Genomic DNA, 23,422 nt, shown 5'->3' with positions numbered 1-23,422 from the left:
ACCAGGGACTTGTAGAGTTGCAACATGACCTCTTTATTCTTGAACTCAAATCCCCCCTCCCCCCATTAATGAAGCCCAGAATCCTATAGGCCTTCTTATTTATCCTATCAACTGTGTGGCAACCTTGAGGGTTGTACAGAGTTGGACCCTTTTAAGTCATCAGATTTCAAATTTATTGTCAGAGTACATAAATGACTCACATACAACCCTGAGATTCCTGTTTTCTGTGGGCATGGCAGAATTACCACTAATTGGTGGTGCAAAAAAAAACCTGCACACAGCGTAAAACATGAAAACAAATAAACAGATAATGAATGTAAACAAACTAACTGTACCACCACCAGAGAGAACAAAAAGAAAATCAATAAAATGCACAAGTAAGAGTCCTTAAATGAGTCTCTGATTGAGTTTGTCATTGAGGAGTCTGATGGTGGAGGGGTAGCAGCTGTTCCTCAATCTGGTGGTGCGAGTCGTATGGCACCGATACCTCTTTCCTGATGGTAGCAGGGAGAACTGAGCAGGTGCTGGGTGATGTGGGTCCTTGATGATTGCTGCTTGTTCTCCGAAGGCAGTGTAGATGTACTCAATAATGGGGAGGGTTTTGCCTGTGATGTCCTGTACTGTGTCCACTACGTTTTGGAGGGATTTACACTTGGGGGGGGTTTGATATCCCCATATCAGACTATGATGCAGCCAGTCAGCCACACTTCTATAGAATTTTCCAGGATTTCTGGTGTCATACCAAACCTCTGCAAGCTCATGAGGAGGTAAAAGTTCTGACATCATTCTTCATAATACCATTGTTATGTTGAGTCCAGAAAAGATCCTGCAAGATAGTGACTCCCAATAACAAATTTGCTCACCCTCTCCAACTCTGATCCCCCACTGATCACTGGATAATAAACCTCTGGCTTTCCTTTCCTGAAGTCAACAACCAGCTCCTTAGTTTTGATGACATTGGGTGCAAAGTTGTTGTTGGTGCACCATTCAGCCACGTTTTCAACCTTCATCTTGTACGCTGACTCGTCCCTTTCCTTTATACAAATCACTCCCATGGTAGCAGCAGCAAATTTGTAGATGGTTTTTATTGTCATACTGAGCCACACAGTCGTAGATGTAAAGAGTAGAGCAAGAGGCTAAGATCACATCCCTGAGGTGCTCTGATACTGATAGTTCAGACGATTAACCCTGTACTTAGCCTTCTGGTTTGTCCTTCCAAAACTTACCTGCCACTTTTTTCCCCAACTCTGCATCCTGTCTGTATCCTCTTGTAACCTTCGAAAACCTTCAGCTCCATCCACAACTCCTATGACCTTTGTATCATCTGCAAAGTTACTGACCCACCCTCTTCATCCAGGTCATTTATAAAAATTACAAAGTGCAGGGGTCGAAGTTCAGATTCTTGAGGTACTCCACTAGTCACTTATCTCCAGGAAGAATACTTTTCTTTCACTACTACTCTCTGCTTTCTACCTACAAGCTATTTTTTTTATCCACTTAGCCAAGATTCCATGGATCCATGCCTCAATGTGTCTTAACGAGTCTCTCCTACGTACCTTTGCAAATGCCTTGCTAAAATTCTCTTGGACCACATCTACCACCCTACCCACATCTATTTCTTTTGTTACCTTCTCAAAAAACTCAATTATGCTCATGAGACACAATCTTCCCTTCAAAAAGCCATGCTGACTATCGTTGAGTAGACTGTACTTCTCCCATTGGTCATAGATCCTGTCCTTAAGAATCCTCTCCAACAGTTTGCCCACCACTGATGTAAGGCTCACGGGTCTAGAATTCCCAGGATTCTCTCTATTTCCTTTTTTAAACAAAGGGACTACATTTGCCATTCTCCAATCCTTTGGCCCCTCCCCTGCAGCCAAAAAGGACTCAAAGATCATAGGGACTGCACCAGCTATCTCTTCCTTCACTGCCCAAAGCAACCTGGGGTATGTCACGTCTGGACTCAGGGATTTATTAATTGTAATGTTTTTAAAAAGATCCAACACTTCCTTTTCCTTAAATTCAACAACATTCAGCACACAAGCCTGTTCAATCCGACCTCATCCTGATCAAGCTCTTGTGAATATTGAAGCAAAGTATTCATTTAGTACCTCCCCAACCTCCTCCACCTCCAGGGTCCAGGAAGGGCCGGTTTACAATGTTGTATGTCTAAATTTTAAAGAAAGATTAAATTTAAATTTGATGTTTGGGAAAGGAAAGCAACATCTCAGAGTTCATAAAGTCCAGTGAGTTAAAATGTGTGCAGAAGTGCATGTACATTATAGTTGCAATTGCTCTTCCTTTGACCTGGTTATACTGGCCACTTCAGCCACAGCTTAACCGGGCAGACAATTCTGCAAAAAGCTGGAAGTGACAGAGAGGGAGAGAAAGGGAGAGAGAGAGAGAGAGAGAGAGCCATCCAACCGGAATGTCTCAGATTCAAACCCTCTTATTTTGGCAGACAATTAATTTTGCTATGAGAACTAATCAGAGACAGGTTGCAGATTAACAGCAAAAATGACAGGGTTTGAAGGATTGTGTGGCCGTAATTATAAATTATGACTTCATCACAAAAGAACAATTGTACTGTGTAATTTTCAATCAAAGAAAACTTGTTACTGTGACACACACATAATTTTATACTCATGTATGTGGAACAGAGATACAACTCAACCCTGACAATGGCTTATGGCTTTCTCCCATATACTGATCCATAACAACAGGGAATGGAGCTCCATTGGGTCCTTTCCAATACAGGCACTGACCATTAATGCTTCTATCTCTGTAGACACAGAAACATAGTTTCTATTTAATGTCTACCACTGATGGACAAGGAAATATGGTTACATTCCTTTTCAAAGATGAACCTTTTGTGCTGGAAAATCTGTTTGCATATTTTTTGATTAGGCAGATAAGTTGTTTCCTGTTGACACTGAAAGCTCACATTTGTCCTGTTTTGCTCCAAGATTCTTTCATATTCACAATATTCATCTTCCTTGGCAGTATTACCTCCCCTCTCCAAGGCTCCATAAGGATTCCATAGTCATAAAATCCTTCTCAATGAACCTATTTCAACTATCAAACTGAAGAAAAGAGCAGCACTGTTAATGCTTATAGCACCAGTGATTGGGGTTCAAATCCTGTGCTGCCTGTAAGGAGTTTGTTCATTCTCCCCGTGTCTGCATGGGTTTCCTCTGGGTGCTTCAGTTTCCTCCCACCCTTCAAAACGTGCTGGAGTTGGAGGTGAATTGAGTGTAATTGGGTGGCACGGGCTCGAGGGCTGGAGTGGCCTGTTACTGTGCTATATGTCTAAATTATTTAAATATCTCCCATTTACAATGATCCCATTTTATTCTCCTCATATTCCCAATAATTCCTCCCTTTCAACACTTTCTGATCTTGCAACTCATTGACACACCAAGGGAAAATGACACTCGTAAATCAACCTGCCATCTCATGGGTCTTTGGGAAACAGGATGAAACTGGACCACCGAGAGGAATCTCACAAGGAAAACATGCAGATGGTACACTGGAGGTCAGATTGAACACAGCTCACTGGAGCTGTGTCACTGTGACTCCATGGTTCCCCTTGATCACATTTTCTGCACCATCAGCCTTAACATTCAATGGATCATCGTTCAAAATTCAGACATTTCCATCAGTAGTATCTCTTCCTCTTCCCTTTTACCATTCCAAAAAGTTGTTCCCTCCACGATAGTTTGATCCAATCTTCTACCTCTGCCAATACCCACATTCCTTTCCAATGCACTTTCCCATAATCTCCTCCTGTCCTGTTGTCCAGGAACCCAAAGACTCTTCAAAGTGAAATGATAATTAATGTACTTATTCCAGATTAATAATTGCCAGAGCTATTATAACGGCACCACTGCTGCAGGTGTGGACCTGGGACAGCAGGGAGTGGAGGCATAGCGCTGCTCTGCAGGGTCCATCTGGCTGATCCTGATGTTGGCAGCTCTGTACAGGCTTTAAATGGCCTATTAAAGGAGTCGACAGTGTTTTTAATTAATATCCTCCAACCTCAGAGTCTGTAGCCAAGATGGTGAGACCTACATTCGGCAGTGGCCCTGAGGGGGTTGCAGACTCTGGGGAAGCAGCGGACTGGCACAGGGCACCAGAAACAAGGAGACCACCCTCCCAGTTGTGAAGGAAAAGCAGAGAATACAACTCTACAGGATAGTGACCTCAGCAGCGGACCAGCGAGAGAAATACCCACACAGGCTGCAGGAAGTCAGTGCAACTTGTGGTCGAGGGACTCATGGAACCAGGATTCGTGAGGGTGCTGAGGGCAAGAAGGGCTCCCAAGCTTCCCCGGGTGCTGAAAGCTTCCTGATCATGTAAGAGGTTGCCTGATGAATCGAACAGGAGTCTATGCTGTTACAGAGGTTGCGAGGATGCTGGAGTCATATCCATGGATGCAGAGTTACTCTGAAGGGTCTCTCTTTTTCTCTTTCTCTCTTATTGTAGTAGTGACTTTGTCTGCCATACGGCAGGCAGAAGGTCATTTTGTCTAATGTTACATCTTCTGTATTATTACAGACAATAAAAGATTCTTGAATTTGTTCCTCGTGATTTAATCTCATCTACATTTATAAATCACATATTGGGGGATCACTTTACAGACCACCTCCATTCAGTCCACCTTCATGGTCCATGGTTCCTGTGACTTTCTCTTAACTCTTCTCATTTTTTTAATTCCTTCAAAGTCTCAATTAAACATATAATACTCAACACATTAACTTCCAACTGGACACATGACAGCTTTCCAGATTAAAAAATGAATTCAACAATTTTAGATAATCAGCCTCACATTTCCAGTATTTCAATTTCTCTCTCTCTGCATATTTCATTTGCCTCCACCTCAGTTCTGCGTTGCCCAAATATAATCATGTAACCAATTAACCAACTAACCCCTTACATCTTTGGACCAGCATTCAAATCTGGCACAGTCTGTAAGGGGTTTGTACATTCTCGCCGTGTCTGTGTGAGTTTCCTCCAGGTGCTCCAGTTTTCTCCCACCCTCCAAAAATATGTACAGGACTTGGAGGTTAATTGGGATATTGGCTGGAAGAGCCTGTTACCATGCTGTATGTTGAAATTTTCACTAATAACAGAAGCAATGAGCAACAAATATAAAAATTCAAGAGGAAACAAGATTACTGCTGCCGTGAATGAAATCCTAGGGACTTCTGCAGCTAATTTTTAGACGAAAAGATGCCAAAGTTGCAGAATAAATCTGTTTCACAGTGACACCATTCAGCTAATCATCATGACCAGTTAGGTGTCACACTGACTCTCAGCAATGCAAGTTCACAGGGAGTGGGCCAGGTCATGCTGAAGGCCCACAGGATATCAGCGGCTAAGTGCAGTGCACCTGTCAGCATGCTCTGATTTCCTTATCCACACACTAAAAACCTGAACATTCTGTAGATCACACTGTCACTCAGCCTAGGATTGGATTTACACAGTGAATTAAAAGGCTCTGGAGTGTGTGGTAATGCAACAAGACAGGAATACAGGTGCATAGTTCATTGTAAGTGGCAACTCAGGTGGAGAAGACAACATTTGGCATGCTGGCCTTCATTGGGTGGATATAGAGTACAAAAGTTGGGACTTTGTGATGCAAATGAACAAGGCATGTTAGGACCATTCTTGGAGGACTGTGTGTAGTTTTGGTGAGCCAGCAATAGGAAGGTTGTTAATAAATGTTTAGGCGCTATAGGGCCTGGGTAAGACCTCATGGAGAACTTGGACATCTTATTTGATAAAAGACATGCTGGTGTTGGAAAGAGTTCAGAGAAGATTTACAAGAATGATGCCAGGAGTGAATGGGTTAGAACATGAAAAACAATTGTTGACTCTTGAACTGTACTTGTTGGCATATAGGAGGATTGGGGGGTGGGGGGTGGTCTTCATCAAGGCATTTCAAATGCTGAAAGGCCTGGACAGAGTCAATGTGACAAGGATGTTTCCCATGGTTAGGAATCAAGGACAAGAGGGCACAACTTCTAGAAAAAACAGAGATATGGAAAAAATATCTTTAGTCAGAGGGTCTTTAGTCTTTGGAACGTTACCACAGGCAGCTGTGGAAGGGAAAACACAAAGTGCTGGAGAAGCTCAGCAGGTCAAACAGTTTCCCTTATGTAACAAAGATAAAAATACAGAACCAATGTTTTGGAAACTGTGTAAGTGAGGTTTTTGGGTGTATTTAAGGCAGAGTTTGATTAATCAGGGCATCGAAGAGAAAGCCAGAGTGGATCAGCTCCTGATTAGAAGACCCAATGGGCCTATGTCTGCTCCTTTCTCTTGTGAACTTGTGAAATTGAAAAGGATGCAGAGGAAAGTCACTAAGATGTTGTGAAGTCTGGAAGCCATGAGGGAGTCTGGCCCTTTATTCCCTTGAGCATGGAGGATGGATGAAGGGCAAACTTATGGAGGTTTATAAAATCGTGCAGGGAATGGGATATAATCTTCCCAGGGCAGATGATCAAAGAACTAGAGGACAGTGTTGTAAGATGAGAGGATGATCCTGAGGGATAACAGGTACACTCACAGGATGGCCCGTCTCTGCAACCAGTTGCCAGAGGAAACTGTGGACATATTTATGGATAGTAAGGGCTTAGAAAGATAAGGACCAATGATGGTAAATGGGACTGGCCCATAATGTCAACTTGGTCAGCACAGATGAATTGGGCTGAAGGGCCAGATCTATACTGCATGACTTTATAATCCTGGAATCAACAGTGGACATTTCATACAAACCTGAGCTGGGGAGCTGTGGGTATTTTGTTCTGGCTCCTCAGCTACACATCACTCAGAGTTGGTGCATTGAGCTGATCTTCATTAAAAAGTCTACTGAAAGGAAATGATATGTTTTGCTGACGTCTTTATTCACTATTCAGGATCCAGATATTAGACAACTTCCTGACAGAAGGTTATAAAATTCTAAGAGGCATTGATAGGGTAGGCAAACAGAATATTTTTTCTCAGGTAAAAATCTCAAGAACATGTATTTAAGGCAATGGGAAAGTTGAAAGGAAATGTGCAGGGCGGGTTTTGTTTTACACAGAGGGTAATAGGTGCCAGGGACGGTGGTAGTGTAACAGCGGAATCGATTGCCAGCAGTAGCGATGGAAGAGATACAAGACGAGACTTCTGGATAAACATGATCATTCAGGGAATGGAGGGATATGGAACATACACAGGCAGATGTGACTTGGTTTAATCTGGCATCATTTACAGTGCAGACATTGTGGGCTGGAGGACCTGGTCTTTCTCTATTGTTCCTTCTAATGAGAATGTGAGTTTTAAAGTAGTGGCAGGGGTGGAGTGTCAGAGAGCATTCTATTGCACGTATTGATGATTCAGCAAGGCTAAAACCGATAGTGAAGAACAACAACAGCTCCATATGTGGCACAGAATGTAAAAGACATGGCCCGGTATAACAAATCCTAAGACATATGTACTTGAATGGAAAAATCTGTTTGAATGTTCTGGGAAGCTGGAAATTTGTCCGTATAAATATGCAACTTGTGAGCCACGCAGCTGACTCCCTTGTGGTGAGATTAGCTGCAGGCGGCAGTGCCTCTTGCTGTAATGGAGTTCTCACGCATTCTTTGGCTTGGCTTCGCGGACGAAGATTTATGGAGGGGGTAAAAAGTCCACGTCAGCTGCAGGCTCGTTTGTGGCTGACAAGTCTGATGCAGGACAGGCAGACACGGTTACAGCGGTTGCAGGGGAAAATTGGTGGGTTGGGGTTGGGTGTTGGGTTTTTCCTCCTTTGCCTTTTGTCAGTGAGGTGGGCTCTGCGGTCTTCTTCAAAGGAGGTTGCTGCCCGCCGAACTGTGAGGCGCCAAGATGTACGGTTTGAGGCGATATCAGCCCACTGGCGGTGGTCAATGTGGCAGGCACCAAGAGATTTCTTTAGGCAGTCCTTGTACCTTTTCTTTGGTGCACCTCTGTCACGGTGGCCAGTAGAGAGCTCGCCATATAACACGATCTTGGGAAGGCGATGGTCCTCCATCCTGGAGACGTGACCCACCCAGCGCAGCTGGATCTTCAGCAGCGTGGACTCGATGCTGTCGACCTCTGCCATCTCGAGTACTTCGACGTTAGGGATGAAAGCGCTCCAATGGATGTTGAGGATGGAGCGGAGACAACGCTGGTGGAAGTGTTCTAGGAGCCGTAGGTGATGCCGGTAGAGGACCCATGATTCGGAGCCGAACAGGAGTGTGGGTATGACAACGGCTCTGTATATGCTTATCTTTGTGAGGTTTTTCAGTTGGTTGTTTTTCCAGACTCTTTTGTGTAGTCTTCCAAAGGTGCTATTTGCCTTGGCGAGTCTGTTGTCTATCTCATTGTCGATCCTTGCATCTGATGAAATGGTGCAGCCGAGATAGGTAAACTGGTTGACCGTTTTGAGTTTTGTGTGCCCGATGGAGATGTGGGGGGGCTGGTAGTTATGGTGGGGAGCTGGCTGATGGAGGACCTCAGTTTTCTTCAGGCTGACTTCCAGGCCAAACATTTTGGCAGTTTCCGCAAAGCAGGACGTCAAGCACTGAAGAGCTGGCTCTGAATGGGCAACTAAAGCGGCATCGTCTGCAAAGAGTAGTTCACGGACAAGTTTCTCTTGTGTCTTGGTGTGAGCTTGCAGGCGCCTCAGATTGAAGAGACTGCCATCCGTGCGGTACCGGATGTAAACAGCGTCTTCATTGTTGAGGTCTTTCATGGCTTGGTTCAGCATCATGCTGAAGAAGATTGAAAAGAGGGTTGGTGCGAGAACACAGCCTTGCTTCACGCCATTGTTAATGGAGAAGGGTTCAGAGAGCTCATTGCTGTATCTGACCCGACCTTGTTGGTTTTAGCAACAATAAAGCACTTAGCAGTTGTATTTATGTTCGTCTATCAAGTATTCGCAGGTCCACTTTAACTCTACTAAGATGGTATTTATTGCCCATCACAATTTTAATTAATGTTTTAATTCACTTAAACAATGTTTTAACGATCATTTATTATTTTAACATTGCTAAATTTTTACATTGGTTACTGTTTATGAATTGGTGTGAATGATTGGGGTCATCAGTGAAAAGGATTACTGAATTTGTGAGCTAGTAGAAGACCTCCATGGCAAACTTTGGGTGAGGCATCCATTGCACAGAGATAGACCGAGTCACTGCTTCCTGTCTGCTCCCTCTTACATAATGGCCAAAGTGGTGGAGCCTCATGGTACCTGGGAGGCAAGCAGCCACAGACAGTCAGTGGATCCCGCTGAACATAACTGCAGGGTTTGGATTGGGATCATTGTGATGCAGTGCAATATATATATATCCATGTAATTATCTCAAAGGCTAAAATTCTCGCATTTCTCCTCATTAACACTGATTGTTTGCCCTCCATTCCTTGGCAGTAATATCAATGAGCATTTAACTTTTGAAATTCAGGCTGAACATTCCTTTCGCTGAAACGTGAACCTTGAGAACGCCATAACCTTTCTCGTGAAACAGCAGATGCTTGCAGAATATCTATACGTTACTTATAAATAAACAATATTCCAGCATAAACAAGCTTGTGGAACCTCCAAGGTCCTCTTTTCACAAATCTTTCTCAGCTTGTTCAAACTCCTCTGCATCATAAGGATGTTAATTTAACGAAAAGAAATAAGCTTCTGGGCCAATTATGTTTTAAGTCTCTGGAGTAATAGATTGTGGAGCAGGTGTAATCTTTATGACCTCAGCAACTGCATTCAAATGCTCATGTCCTAACCCTCTATAAACCCAATCTAAGCTTGAGATGACTTACATGTGGTGAAGGTGAGGATTTTTGGCAAATGCTCTTGGCGCAATCAACCGTAGTCCCGAATTCATGATTGTCCTGGAAATGAAAACAAATGCAAGAAGTTTCAAGCTCTGTATTGACTTAACTGTGATTTATAATGCCCGATCAGATGGGTGGATTAGATAAACTCTCAATTCCATGGCCATTTGTATTCTGTACAGTAAGACATGCACAGTAACTGCAAGATGACTGAGGAACAAACCTCAGCATTTATTAAAAATGAAAAGTATCTTTGATGAATTCAGATCAAAGTAATGAATAGATTCTTTGTTCAGTTTTTCTCTGGATATTTTGCCTGCCAGGCATTTTAGATTAATATTAGTACACATTGCACATTCGGCTGAAATGAGTCATCAAGGACTGTCCGTCAGAACGAAGGAGATGGGGTCCAGATTGAATAAGTTTGCCCTGCCTTCTCCTATACCTCAAAGCACTAGGGACTTTGAGAATCTATTTTCTTCTACAATCGATCCTGCCAGTATATTGAAGTAAACATATATTTTGGCGAGCTGGAGAGAAGCATTTTTGATAGCATTGCGTTGAAATATTACTGCATGCAGCATGACTAAAGAGTTAAGGAATTTAGCTTTTATTCACTGTTTTAAATCATTGGTTTTTGTGTCCACACTGGATTTTACAAGCATTGATTATCAATGATCAGAAAATTATTTGCCTGTTCATTGAAATGAAGTCAAGCTGGTTTAACTCCGCTTGAACATTCTAGCAGTTACATGAACCAAAACACAATGCAAATACTGGTGCAATGGATCCACTACTCTACCTCAACGCAAGAAGTGGGAGTAGAGTCTGGAGTCTGCTGCTAGGGAGACCCACCCAACAAAAAAGTCTGCAGAAATTGAGGCACCATTCACTAAGTTCATGGTCAAGCTCAACTTGTATCAATTTTCTTTCCTGGTCTCCCCAAACCATAGAACATTATGGCACAAAACAGGCCCCTTTGGCCCTTCTAGTCTGTGCTGAACTATTATTCTGCCTAGTTCCACTGACCTGCACCCAGTCCATAGCCCTCTATACCCCTCCCATCCATGTACCTGCCCAATTTCTCCTTGGTTGGAAACTCGTTCCACACTCTCACTGTGTGAAGAAATTCTCCCTCATGTTCCCCTTACACCTTTTCCCCTTTCACCCATAACCCATGTCCTCTGGTTTGTATCTCAATTTCCAGGCAGGGTCCAGGTCGTGATGGAGGACCCTTCATCTTGTCTTTCAGGTTTCCAGCACATGCAGTTATTTTGATTTTCACTGTTCTACTCCTTCCCTCCCCTCCTCCTATGTCCTACCCCACTGACAGAAGACACATTATTCACTCCCAACCTCACACCCACACGCTGGCCTTACCTTCACACCACAAGCCATTACTCATTGATCGTACTGAGTCATCTAAATCCCTGTGAATAAATCAGTGATGGGGAAGAATGCAGTGGAGATAACACATAAGCTTCATAAGTAGAGGTAGAAAGCACAGGAGTCACCATAAAAATGCTAACTTTAACAATGTGTCAAATTCTGGCACTACACTTCAGAAAGCCTCAGGGCGGTACAGTTAGCATCCCGCACTGTCCGTAAGGAGTTTGTACATTCTCCCTGTGTCTGCATGGATTTTGTCCAGGTGCTCTGGTTTCCTCCCACCTTTCAAAACGTACAGGGGTTGTTGGTCAATTGGGTGCAATCGAACAACACAAGCTCGAGGGCCAGAAGGGCCTGTTACCCTGTGCTGTATGTCTAAATTAATGCATTTGACAGCATATCGGACACCCTCCCCTATTTTCCCAAAAAAAATCACCTCAGAAACCACCCTGGGTCTTGTACATGAAGGTGACACTTTGGAGTGGCCATTTTGGGCACAGTAGTGGAGGCTTTCATCTTCAAGATGGCGACAGGAGGAAAGCACTCACAAACTAAAAATTGTAAGATATGCTGTGGAGCACGGTAATAGAGCAGCAGCAGAAGTCTTTGTTACAGAACATTGACATTTTATTGTGTTTTTCTTTATGATAGTTACTTGTTTTAATGTTCTCTTATTAAACATTTTCTCTTGTTAATTATAACAGTTATTATAGTGTTAGGATTAAAACACATTTTACCGATGTCCTAGTTGCATGTTCTGTCTAAGCTTTATTTGTAAATGTACTAAAACTAATTTTTCCCAAAATTAATCCAAAAAATGGGGGGTGTTTTATATGCTAGTGGGTCCTCTTTGGCATCAAATACAGTAAGTTAGAAAGATGCAGGAGATTTACAATTCCAAGAAGGGGGTTAAATAAGAGAAGCTGCGCTGTTCTCCTTAGAACAGAGGAGATTGATGGAGGACAAAATCATGAAGGATCCTACCCACGGTAGACAGAGAGTAATGGTTTCCCTTAATGGAAAGGTCATGAATCAGAAAGTGTTGAATGAAAACCATTGACAAATGAAGCAAAGTGCCACAAAGGAAAACATCTCGAACCTTGCAAATTCAGATGTGTGTTCGTCGGAGGTCAATCAGTATTTGAAAAGAAAATAATGCAGGGTTTTAGGTGGGTAGGTGAGATTTACCCACCTTAGGCAGAATGGCCTCTATGCTATAATCATCTGCTGATTTCTGTAAAAATCTCCTTCCAATCACCAAAAGAAAAATCCCAACTATTAGCTTTTGCTTCCTGCTACTACAATAATTCTGGTGTCATTGTCATTCCTGATGTTTATAGGTGAGCTCTCCTAGAGCTCTTATAAGTACAATGTACTGAATGGCCTCCTTTTCTTGTTTGGGATCTGATAAACCCAGGGACCTACTACTTTTATCTTTCATCTTTGAGTCTACAACTGAACCTTACAGCTGGATGTATTAGAGAAGCTTTCAAATTTTTTCTTTCCACACACATACAACATTGAGTATATCCTGTGCCATCAGTGCTCTGTGATTAGTAAGGGATTGTTTAAGGTGGTACGTGAGTGGAAAGAAAAAAGTTTAAAATCCACTGCTTTAATTGTCCCTAATTGACTCATTACGTGGATGGTTTCATGATTCTAAAGGAAATGAGCCAATGACAATTTTTCTCAAACAAAATAATTCAGTTACAATTGGGTCTGGAGCAGTGGTTCTCCACCTTCATTTCCCATTCACATCCCACCTTAAACAACCCCTTACTCATCACAGAGCAGCTAAGGCATAGTGATTACTTAAGGTGGGATGCGAGTGGAAAGATAAAATTTGAAAATCATTGTATTAGCGTGATGGATCATCTCTAGAATTCAGACATTGTGTAGAGACTGACACCATTTTATATCAATGAGGATTATAAGATTGTAAGACTATAAGACACAGGGGCGTGAATAGGCTATTCAGCCTATCGAGTCTGCCCCACCATTTAATCGTGCTGATCCATTTTCCCCTCTGGCCCACTACCTGGCCTTCTCCTCATAACTTTTAATGCCCTGGCTAATTAAGAACCTATCAATATCTGCCTTAAATATACTCAATGACCTTGCCTCCACAACCACCTGTGGCAACAAATTCCATAGATTTACCACTCTCTGGGTGAAAGAAAATCCTACATATCTCTGTTCTCTTCAATCCTGAAGTTAAGCTCTCTTGTCCTAGATGGTCTCATCCATGGGTAGCATCCTTTCTCCATTTTCTCTGATAATGCCTTTAAAAATTCAAAATATTTTGATGACATCCCCCTTCATTCTCCTAAATTCCAATGAGTACAGGCCAAGAACTGTCATGGAGAGGCACAAAGGAAGGTATTCTACTTTTTAACATGATGTTGCTTCACAATGAATTCAATTGTGGTTTATTAAGTTCAATTTTAATTATTTCTAGAAGTCTCTGAATATTAGAGGCATTTGGAAGCCTTGAGAAATTAATTACAATTGTTTAAATTGGCACCTGCCTGCCAAAAGTTTTCCAGGTGCTAAAGTTTGCCACAAGTGGGGTAAGCTTTTATCATGGGCTCCCATGAAGTGTGGGAGTCAGCAGTGAGTGGCTCTGTCACCACGAGAGACCACAGCTGGTGTCCAGCTTCCAGACTGCTTGTGAGGCTGGCGCTCCATTTTGGTAGAGGTGAATGGAGGTGGGGATAAAGGATGGGTAGAGATTCTTTGTGGCTGGGAGAGGAGAGTCAATAAATCTTGGCCCATTTGCTCCGAAAAAAAAAAAGTAAAGATGAGTTCCCTCTGCTCCCAGTGTTCCCTCCCAAGATTCAAAATAAAAGGGGACAGATGGCAGGGAATAGAGGGAGATAAAGATAAAGAAAATAGAAAGGAAAAAGCAACAGGAGCAAGGTTTGACATCTCAGAGTCACATCATTTTAAAAGTATTAAATTTCTAATAAGGAGTCAACTAATTATCTGAGCACATTGATTGGACCATTAACGGTCCCCACTTTTCCCTCAAAGTAGATCACTATCGGAGATGGCAGAAGAGTGTGTTGTTGGGTAAATTCTATTTATTCTTAAGTCCCTCAAAAGACATAAACTGCCTCTGTTAATCATAACAACCTTCAACGCCCCTGATACCATGTTGGTACCAGGCAGCCAAGATTCTAATATCCAAAGTTATGAATATTAAACTGTTTTGAGATTGAGTCATATCTGAGGATAACCCTTTTTTAATCCCACAAATTGTTTAATTTAATCCCAAATTTAAATTACATATTTCAATAATAGCCTCATTAAAAAAGCAGCAACAAAACAAATTTGTGCAGCTAAATAATATTTTTTAAAATCCAGTAATTTTAACCTTCCTAATTTATAATCCCAGGAAATTCTAGAAATTTTACCTGACCAAAGGAATGAACGAAAATGTCCATGAAGAATTTTTGAAACATTTATTAGGTAATGCGATGGGTAAGGTTTGAAAAGGTATTGAAGTCTCGACATTATCTTCATTAAATTAGACCCCAATTAACTATGCGGCCATTACTTTGAATCACAACGTTGCCATTTCATTAACACTGAAACTCTTTCCCTGAAGCAATCTTTTAGAAAGCACCTTTGTGTTGGTCATTTACTTACAAATTCTGCAGTCCAATGTAAGGTTCCATGTCCAAAGCATTCAACGTCTGAAGGCTTTTCTGGTTCTCAATGTGTCTGTAAAAGCAACCAATAAATGAAGAGATCAGTGTGTGTCCGACTGCAGTTCACGATTTTATGTGACAATTTCAAAGTTGACAGTTTTCTAGGGACAGAAGGCATTTGAGGAGAATGAGTTTGCAGAGCTCTGAGTGAAGATTAGACAAATGCAAAAACAGAAAATGCTTGAAAAACTCAGCAGATCAAGCAACATCCATGGAAAGAGAAACAGTTAACATTTTACATTGGAGATTCTGTCAGAAATAGAAACTGTTGACATTGTCATAGATGACAACTGGGAGGGACTGGACCAGGGCAGAAAGGATGGTGTCAAGGTAAAAAGAAATACGGTAAGAAGGTCAGCACGGTTAGCTTACGGCACCAGCAACTGGGGTTCGAATCCCGCACTCTATGTCCAGAGTTTGTACATTCTCCCCGTGTCTGCATGGGTTTTCCTCAGGGGTTCTGGTTTCCTCCCACCCTTCAAAATGAAAATAGGGTTGTAGATCAATTGGGTGTAATTGGGTTGCATGGCTCTTGGGTTGAAAGGGCCAGTTACCTTGCTGTATGTCTAAATTTAAAATAAGTTAATTGGGACAATTGCATGCTGAAATAAGGATATGTGTAGACAATCCCGTTTGTGGATCTTGGCCAGAAGATAGTGGTGGGGTTGGGTCACACTAAGGCTGCAATCAATGGAATGAATTCATTAATTATGGATAAGGATAAATCTGGTCCTCGAGTTGAGTTTCTAAATTGGAGAAAGGCTGATTTTGTGGAAATGAGAAAGAATCTCGGAGGAATGGATTGGGATAAGTTGTGTTCTGGCAAGGGTGTGGTCAGTAAGTGAAAGTTCTTCAAAGGCAAAATTTTGAGAGTGTAGAGTTTGCATGTTGCTGTCAGGATTAAAGCCAAAGATAACAGGCATCGGGAACCTTGGTTTTCAAGGGATATTGATGATCTTGTTAAGAAGGTGTACAGCAGATATAGGCAACAAAGAGAAATTGAGGTTCTAGTAGAGTATAGAAAATGTAAGAAAATACTTAAGGAAATCAGGAAGGCAAAAAGAAGACATGAGGTTGCTTTGGGAGATAATGTGAAAGTAAACCTGAAGGGTTTCTACAGGAATGTTAAGAGTAAAGGGATAGTAAGGGACAGATTGGTTGCTTAGAAGATCAAAATGCTCGTCTATGTGTGGAGCCTCACAAGATGGGATAGATCTGAAACAGTTTTTTTTTTGCATCAATATTTACTCAGGAAACTGGCCTAGTGTATAGGGAAGGAAGGGAAACAAGAAGTAGAGGCATGGAGCATATAGAGATTAAAGAGGAGGAGGTGTTTGCTGCCTTACAATGAATAAAGATAGATAAATCCCCTGGGCCTGACATGATATTCCCACAGACTTTGATGGAGATTAGTCTAGAAATTGCAGGGGCCCTGGCAGAAATATTTAAAATGGCCTTAGCCATGGGTGAGGTGTCAGAGGATTAGAGCGTAGCTCATGTTGTTCTGTTGTTTAAAAAAGGCTCCAAAAATAAATCAGGAAATTACAGGCTGGTGAGCCTGACGTCAGTAGTGGGTAAATTATTAGAGGGTGTTCTGAAAGATCGGATATACAATTATTTGGACAGCCAAGGGCTGACTAAGGATAGTCAGCATGGCTTTGTGCATGGTAGGTCATATTTAATGAATATTATAGAGTTTTTGAGGACATTACCAAGATGAAGGAAAGGCTGTGAATGTTGTCTACATGGTCTTTGGTAAGGGCTTTGTCAAGGTACCACAAGGGAGGTTAGTTCAGAAGGTTCAGACACTAGGAATACATGGAGAGGTTGTAAACTGGATTTGAAATTGGCTGAATGGGAGAAGACAAAGAGTGGTCAAGGATGATTGCTTCTCAGACTGGAGGCCTGTGATTAGTGATGTGCCTCAAGGATCGGTGGTGGAACTATTGTTGTTTGTTGTCTATATCAATATCTGGATGATAATGTGGTAAATTGGATCAGCAAGTTTGGTGATGACACTAAGAATGCAGGCATTGTGGATAGCAAGAAAGGCTATAAAAACTTGTAGAGAGATCTGGACCAAATGGAAAAAATGGGTCAGAAAATTGGTAGATGGAATTTAATGCAGACAAGTGTGAGGTGTTGCATTTTGAAAGGACAAACCAAGGTAGGACATACACAGTAAATGGTCGGGCACTCAGGAGTACAGAGGAACCAAGGGATCTGGGAATGCAGATACATAATTCCCTGAAAGTGCTGTCACAGGTAGACAGGGTTGTGAAAAAAGCTTTTGGCATTTTAGCCTTCATAAAGTATTGAATATAGGAGTTGGGATGTTATGGTGAGGTTGTATAAGACATTGGTGAGGCAAAATTTGGAATATTGTATACAGTTCTGGTCACCAAACTACAGGTAAGATATCAATAAGATTGAAAGAGTGCAGAGAAGATTTATTAGGATGTTGCCAGGTCTTCAGGAGTTGAGCTACAAGGAAAGATTAAACAGGTTAAGACTTTATTCCTTGGAGTGTAGAAGAATGAGGGGAGATTTTGTAGCAGTTTACAAAATTATGAAGGGTATAGAGAGAGTAAATTGAGGAGGCTCTTTTCACTTAAATCAGAAGAGATAAATACAAGAGGACATGGCTTTGGGGTGAAAGGGGAAAGATTTAGAGGGAACATTAGGGGGAACTTCTTCACTCAGAGAGTGGAGGGAGTGTAGAACAAGCTGCCATCTGATATGGTAAATGGGGGCTCACTCTTAAGTTTTAAGAATAAATTGGATAGATACATGGATAGGAGCAGTCTCGAGGGTTATGGACTGGGTGCAGATCAATGGGACAAATGGAATAATATTTTGGCAGAGACTAGAAGGGCCGAATGGCCTGTTTTCTGCACTGTAGTGTTCTATGGAAGGACAATCTCCCCCAAGGTAATGAGGTCTGTGACTGTGTGGACACATGGCCTGATGTTCGGTGTGGTGCCTTGGTCTAGAGTGAGATGTGAGAATGTGTCTGAGCCAAGTAAAGTTTGGTTACTGGGGTTAATGTAATTGATTGACAGGGACTCGATGAAAAAACACAATGCTGGAGAAACTCAGGAGGTCAAAGAGTGTATTTTAATAAGCAAATGTAAATGGGGCCTTGGTTTGACAGTAAGAGACCTTGCTGACATGTCAGAATGGGAGCAGGGCACAGAACTGAAATGGTTGGCCACTGGTGTGGACAGAGTGAAGGTGCTCTGAGAGGTGATCTCCCAGTCTGCATCCAGTCTCCCCGATGTAGCGAAGGGCACCACAGAAGCACCAGATGCAGTCGATGACTCCTGATGTTTTGCTTCACTTGGAAGGACTGTTTGAGGCCCCAAACGGTAGTTGGGGGGTGGGGGGGGGGGGGGTGTGGAGTGTGACCACGGAGTCTGCAGACTTTTGTGTTTTACTATTGGACTTCAGTGAGCTGAATGTCTTCCTTTTGCATTACAACAATTTTATAATTAATACAATCTTAGCAATAAGACTGGAGAGGTTTGGTCACATTCAGTTCTGCCATTTTTCCTGAAATTATGCTGTTTTGTCATAAACAAGATTGTAAAAGGTCCAATACTGACAACCCCATTTACTGACAGAAAGCTTGACACATTCAGTCTTGTCATTGACTGTTGATTTAAACAATAACCCTTAGCGCATGGAGTGGACTAGCTCTCACTGAACAGCTCCAATACCATTGGTCTCCAGCTTCCTGCTGGCTTTTAGTTCTTCTATTCGCATTGCTCAGAAGGGTAGCTGGATGAGACTGGATAACCATCAGTCTGATGAAACAGACTGCTGAGGATGGTCTGGAGTTTGAATTCAGCCCTCGGCTACAACATGGGACCAAGAAACAGGCAGCGATTAAATGTCTTTTGAAAGCTGAGGGAGTTTCTTTCAAGAGCTGCTGTCTCTTTCATGATTGCTGATTATCTCACTGACTTGACACACAGTTTCATTGGGGGGAGTTAAGAAGGTGCTTTGTGTGAAAATATTCTTTGATGGACTCTCAAGAAGCAATCAGCTCAATCGACCAGAATTTCCTCTGGTTTTCTGCCAACAATACTAGCGGGATCCTTGAACAGCATAAAGCAGTGGTTTTCAAACTTTTTTCTTTCCACTCACATCCCACTTTAAGTCATCCCTACACCATCAGTGCTCTGTGATTAGTAAGGCATGACTTAAGGTGGGAAATGAGTGGGAAGAGAAGGTTGAGAATCACTGCTCCAGACCCAATTGTTCCTGAAATATTTTGCTTGAGAAAAATGGTCATTGGCCCATTTCCTTTAGAGTTATGAAACTGTCCAAGTAACAAGTCAGTTAGGTATGATTAAAACAGTGGTTTTCAAATATTTTTCCACACACATCCCATCTTAAGCAATCCTTTACTAATCACAGAGCACCTGTGGCAGAGGGAATACTTAAAGTGATATGTGAGTGAAAAGAAAAAGGTTGAAAACCACTGGCATAAAACAAAGTGGGCATTTTGGAGATACCTAAATAACCATGAAATCCTGGTACTCTAGTGCCAGTTTATTGTTCCCATCAAGAGTGTTAATGATTATAGGCCTCCTGCCATTAAAACCAATGGCATCTTTAGTTTACTGCATTAAAGCCCACCTTCATATTGGTGGGTTAGATCTAAGAACAAAGTGTATTGATTTGAAGCTCGTTCAGTTAGCCAAAATCAAATTTATCCAACTGAAGGGGCTCATCTAAGTTCCCTAGAAGACTTGCAGCTGTAACAATGATAATAGACGACATCAACTGTCTTTAGCAATATTCAGTCAGTGTATAATATGACTAAGTTTCACAGCCATGCAAGTCCATCCACCCAACGGTGCACAAAGGCTTTTTACACGTAGTCCCAATCCATTAATAGGATTCTGCTCTGCTAATGTTGTCAATTATCCTTTAAATGTATGGAATTTATTTTAACTAGTTGATTATTCAGTTGACAGCTGTGTTTTAATAGACAGCAGAAAGTCCATACTGTGTACAGCATGAATCAGTTGTGTATGAAAAATAACACAACTCAGACCGAGTTCTTGCAGTGGTTCCTCACCAAGAAATGGAAGTTAGATTGGACACCTTTCTTCTGATGGCTGTAAATTGCCATGTAGCATGGAAGAATCTAGTTGATGAGATAATCATTTTACAATAAATTCATCACAGAATAAAGGGAGACCTTTCTGCCCATGCCTGGACAAATCCATTCAATCCTATTCCCTGCTCTTTCCCCTTAACTGTAGTGTCTTGAGTGCCTAGCCACTTCCCCATGGTCACACTGTCTGTCTGACACACTGAGCACTGGCGCACCTCAGAGCTGAGTGCTCAGCCCACTCCTGTTCACACTACTGACTCATGACTGCATCGCCAAATCCAGCTCCAGCGGAGACATTGAGTTTGCAGATGACATGCGAGAGGTTGGCCTCATCACCAACAATGGTGAGTCACTCTGCAGAGAAGATGTGGAAAATCTCATGTTATGGTGTGAGAATAACAACTTGAGTCTCAATGTGGATAAGATGAAGGAGATGAATAGGGACTTCAGGAGGCCTAAGTACAACTACCCTACACTACACATCAATAACTGTGGTGAAAAGTGTGGAGAACACTAAGTTCCTTGGAGTCCACTTAACTAGTGACCTATCGTGGACACACAACTTCTCATTTGTCAGGAAGGTAAAAACACAGACTGCACTTCCTGAGAAGACTGAGGCAGGCAATGCTACCGGCCACCAAGAGGGCTTGCAAAATAGTTAAGGACCCCCTTCCCCTCAGCACACAGCATCTTCCAGCTACTCCCACTGGGGAAGAGATACAGGAGGATCAGAGCCAGCACCACCAGGCTGAGGAACATCTTCTTCCCGCGGGCAGTGAGAACGCTGAACGACCGATGAATTGCTTACTCTGTTCATACAATCCCTCTGAGAATCTACTATTATTTAACAAGATTTATTTATTTTTATCTACATACTGCATATAAATCACTTGTAAATATGTGGGCCATGTTTATACATGTGTTTTCATGTTTTTACGGAGAGGACTGAAGAACATCTTCTCGTCCAGTTGTACTTTATAATTGTATGACGATAATAAACTTGAACATTTAGAATGTCAATTCCACATTGATGATTTACAATCCTCATTGAACAGCCTCCTGCCCACTGCAGGGATATTGATACCTGCGCTTGGTTTTCAAAACTCACAGTGCATTTACTGTAATTCTCTCAACCTGAAGAAACTCCTCCTTCCTCGGAATCCTTCACCCACCCAGTGGGACTGTCTCCTGCTGCTTTGCCTTGAGTTACACACATCTCCCAAATGTTCCACTTTATGACTTCTGCCACTCTCCCCAATTTACATCTTCCTCTTTGAACAGGAATTTGGTTATGATCCACAATTTCCACCAGTTCCTGCCTCTGCTAAACATAAGTTGTATTAAAAGTGTAATATTTGTTTAGGACGTAGGCATCACGAGTCAGCCAGCATTCATGCTCTGCCTGGAACTGCCCTTAACATGATGATGGTGAGCTGCCTTCTGGAGCCGCTGCAACTGTGTAACATTTATATTATAAGCCCAATGATTTGAAACATTGCAAAAGTTATGACAAAAAATTAATTCATAAGCCAAAAATGAACCAAGCAAGTATAAGGGAGAGGATCACAAAACAGCTTTGATGGGAAGGTGCGGACATACAGGAAGTATGGCCACCAGCCGCCTTCATGGACTCAGTGAGCGAACAAAGAAGTCTGACCCCAGTTCTGCTCAGCTCACCCAGCCTCTGATTACTATGGCTTGGGGAGAGGCAGGGTGAGGCGGGGGTTGAAGCCACACGGAAATGCCCCATTACCACCTGGCAGAAGATGCCTGCATTCCTGCAGCAGCTGACACATCCATTCCCATCCACCTCACTGGTCTCCTAAATGCTCATTCATATGTACAGGCTATCCTCAAATCCCAGGGAGCACCTTTATTGCTGATGGCAGACTTGTCCCCTTCTTTCTCTCCTGAAGGACTTTAGCAAACCAGATGTGCTGTTACAACCATCAGTGAAGAGTGGTTCCTTTCACAGCAATAATAAAGGAAGATTGATTAGATGCCCATTTTAAATTACAGATGAACAGAATTGAAATACTATAGCTGCTGAGGTGGATTGAATTTACTTCTTTGAGTAGTTGGTGCAGACTTCGAATATACCAGTCCAATAAGTTAGCCTCTGGGCCATTACCAACCACAGTAAAACCCCTGGTATTTGGCACCTATGGGGATTGGTCGATGTTGGATAAGTGTATTTTCCAGTTGCTTGAGACTTACTCTTGTAATACTTAAGTAATGCACCTTTATTAAGATTAAACAGTTTAAAAGATAAAATAAAACTAGACTGTACTTACACTGAACAAACTTCACTTGTATGAATATATAAACCTTAAAGCATTTACTTTATTTTCATTCTTTGAAATATGTAACCGTTGCTGCATCTGCAGGTTCCTCCCCCTCCACGGAGCCATTGAAAGATGAACATTGACATTATAGATAGTTTCCCCCCCAGTTTACAGATAAAGCCCTGACCAGGGTGACTATTACTAAGCAGGGATAAGGAGACACTTTAAGAGAGTCACCCCAACGGCGAGCGGCATCCTGGGCGACGCCATTACTGTTTCACACAACTTTATTCAAACAGCTGCTACGAGCAATGCACAACCAAGGCCCTCCCTCTACTGGCTGAATATTTCCTCCCATCTTCACCAAAGGTTTATGTGCTACTTCAGAGAGCATTTATAGCTACAATTTTAAACTTAAGTATTTTTTACCTGCATATTTTATTTTTTCCCTTGAGTTTTTTGCTGGTTTCCCCAGGCTGCCATTTGTTTGAATTCTTGATACTAGGAGTTTTACAGTATAAAGTGTGGCTTTACAAGTTCAAAATCTATCAACGGTTCCACTGTGCCCAAATTGGATCAGGTATTTTGGCTGGTTAGTGGTTAGGCTCAGATTTTGTAGCTGAAAAATTGAGAATGAAATTACTGAGCAGTTTTACAAAGTCTTAGAAATAATGGTCAAGGAGAAGAAACCACAGCTGCACAGAGACTCATTACACCATCTGCACCATCTCTAGGAAGCCTACTCAGGAAAATCAGTTGTGCAGCCATCGCTCACATAATAAAAGAATGAGATCGAAAAAGAATGAGTTTTTCTTAAAAGTCATGGAGATTATCAAAAATCACAGTTATTAACAAAATCATGGAACCTGTGACAGATCCGACCTTCACAAATGAATCATAGCCTTAGTTATTTCTTACACTTGTTGAATCTAGATCCAAGGTTTCTTTGTGTTATCAAAGCAATAAATGTCTTAGTTTGTTCAGTTTCTTTTATTCACAAGCCTGACATCTCCAGTGACGGGATGCTGAGTTAATCCCTGTCTCCCACTCACTTTCAGTATAACTGCTTTATCTCT

The 23,422-nt window shown here is 42.0% G+C and overlaps 1 protein-coding gene across 20 annotated transcripts in view; it reads right to left on the bottom strand.

The window, feature by feature from the left end:
* LOC138749886 (NT-3 growth factor receptor-like) overlaps positions 1-23,422 on the bottom strand; it is an 894,662-nt gene that overhangs the window by 600,227 nt on the left and 271,013 nt on the right. For all 20 annotated transcript variants that reach the window (XM_069911895.1, XM_069911896.1, XM_069911893.1 and 17 more), the window contains 2 exons: positions 14,872-14,946; positions 9,817-9,888 (listed from right to left, as the gene is read on the bottom strand). In XM_069911895.1, the coding sequence (XP_069767996.1) occupies positions 9,817-9,888; positions 14,872-14,946 (147 nt within the window). The remainder of the gene's footprint in view (positions 1-9,816; positions 9,889-14,871; positions 14,947-23,422) is intronic.

This window comes from Narcine bancroftii, chromosome 14 (genome assembly GCF_036971445.1).
Source record: "Narcine bancroftii isolate sNarBan1 chromosome 14, sNarBan1.hap1, whole genome shotgun sequence".
NCBI lineage: Eukaryota > Metazoa > Chordata > Chondrichthyes > Torpediniformes > Narcinidae > Narcine > Narcine bancroftii.
The sequence above is the reverse complement of the archived record's forward strand: the minus strand, read 5'-3'. Positions and strand labels throughout refer to the sequence as shown.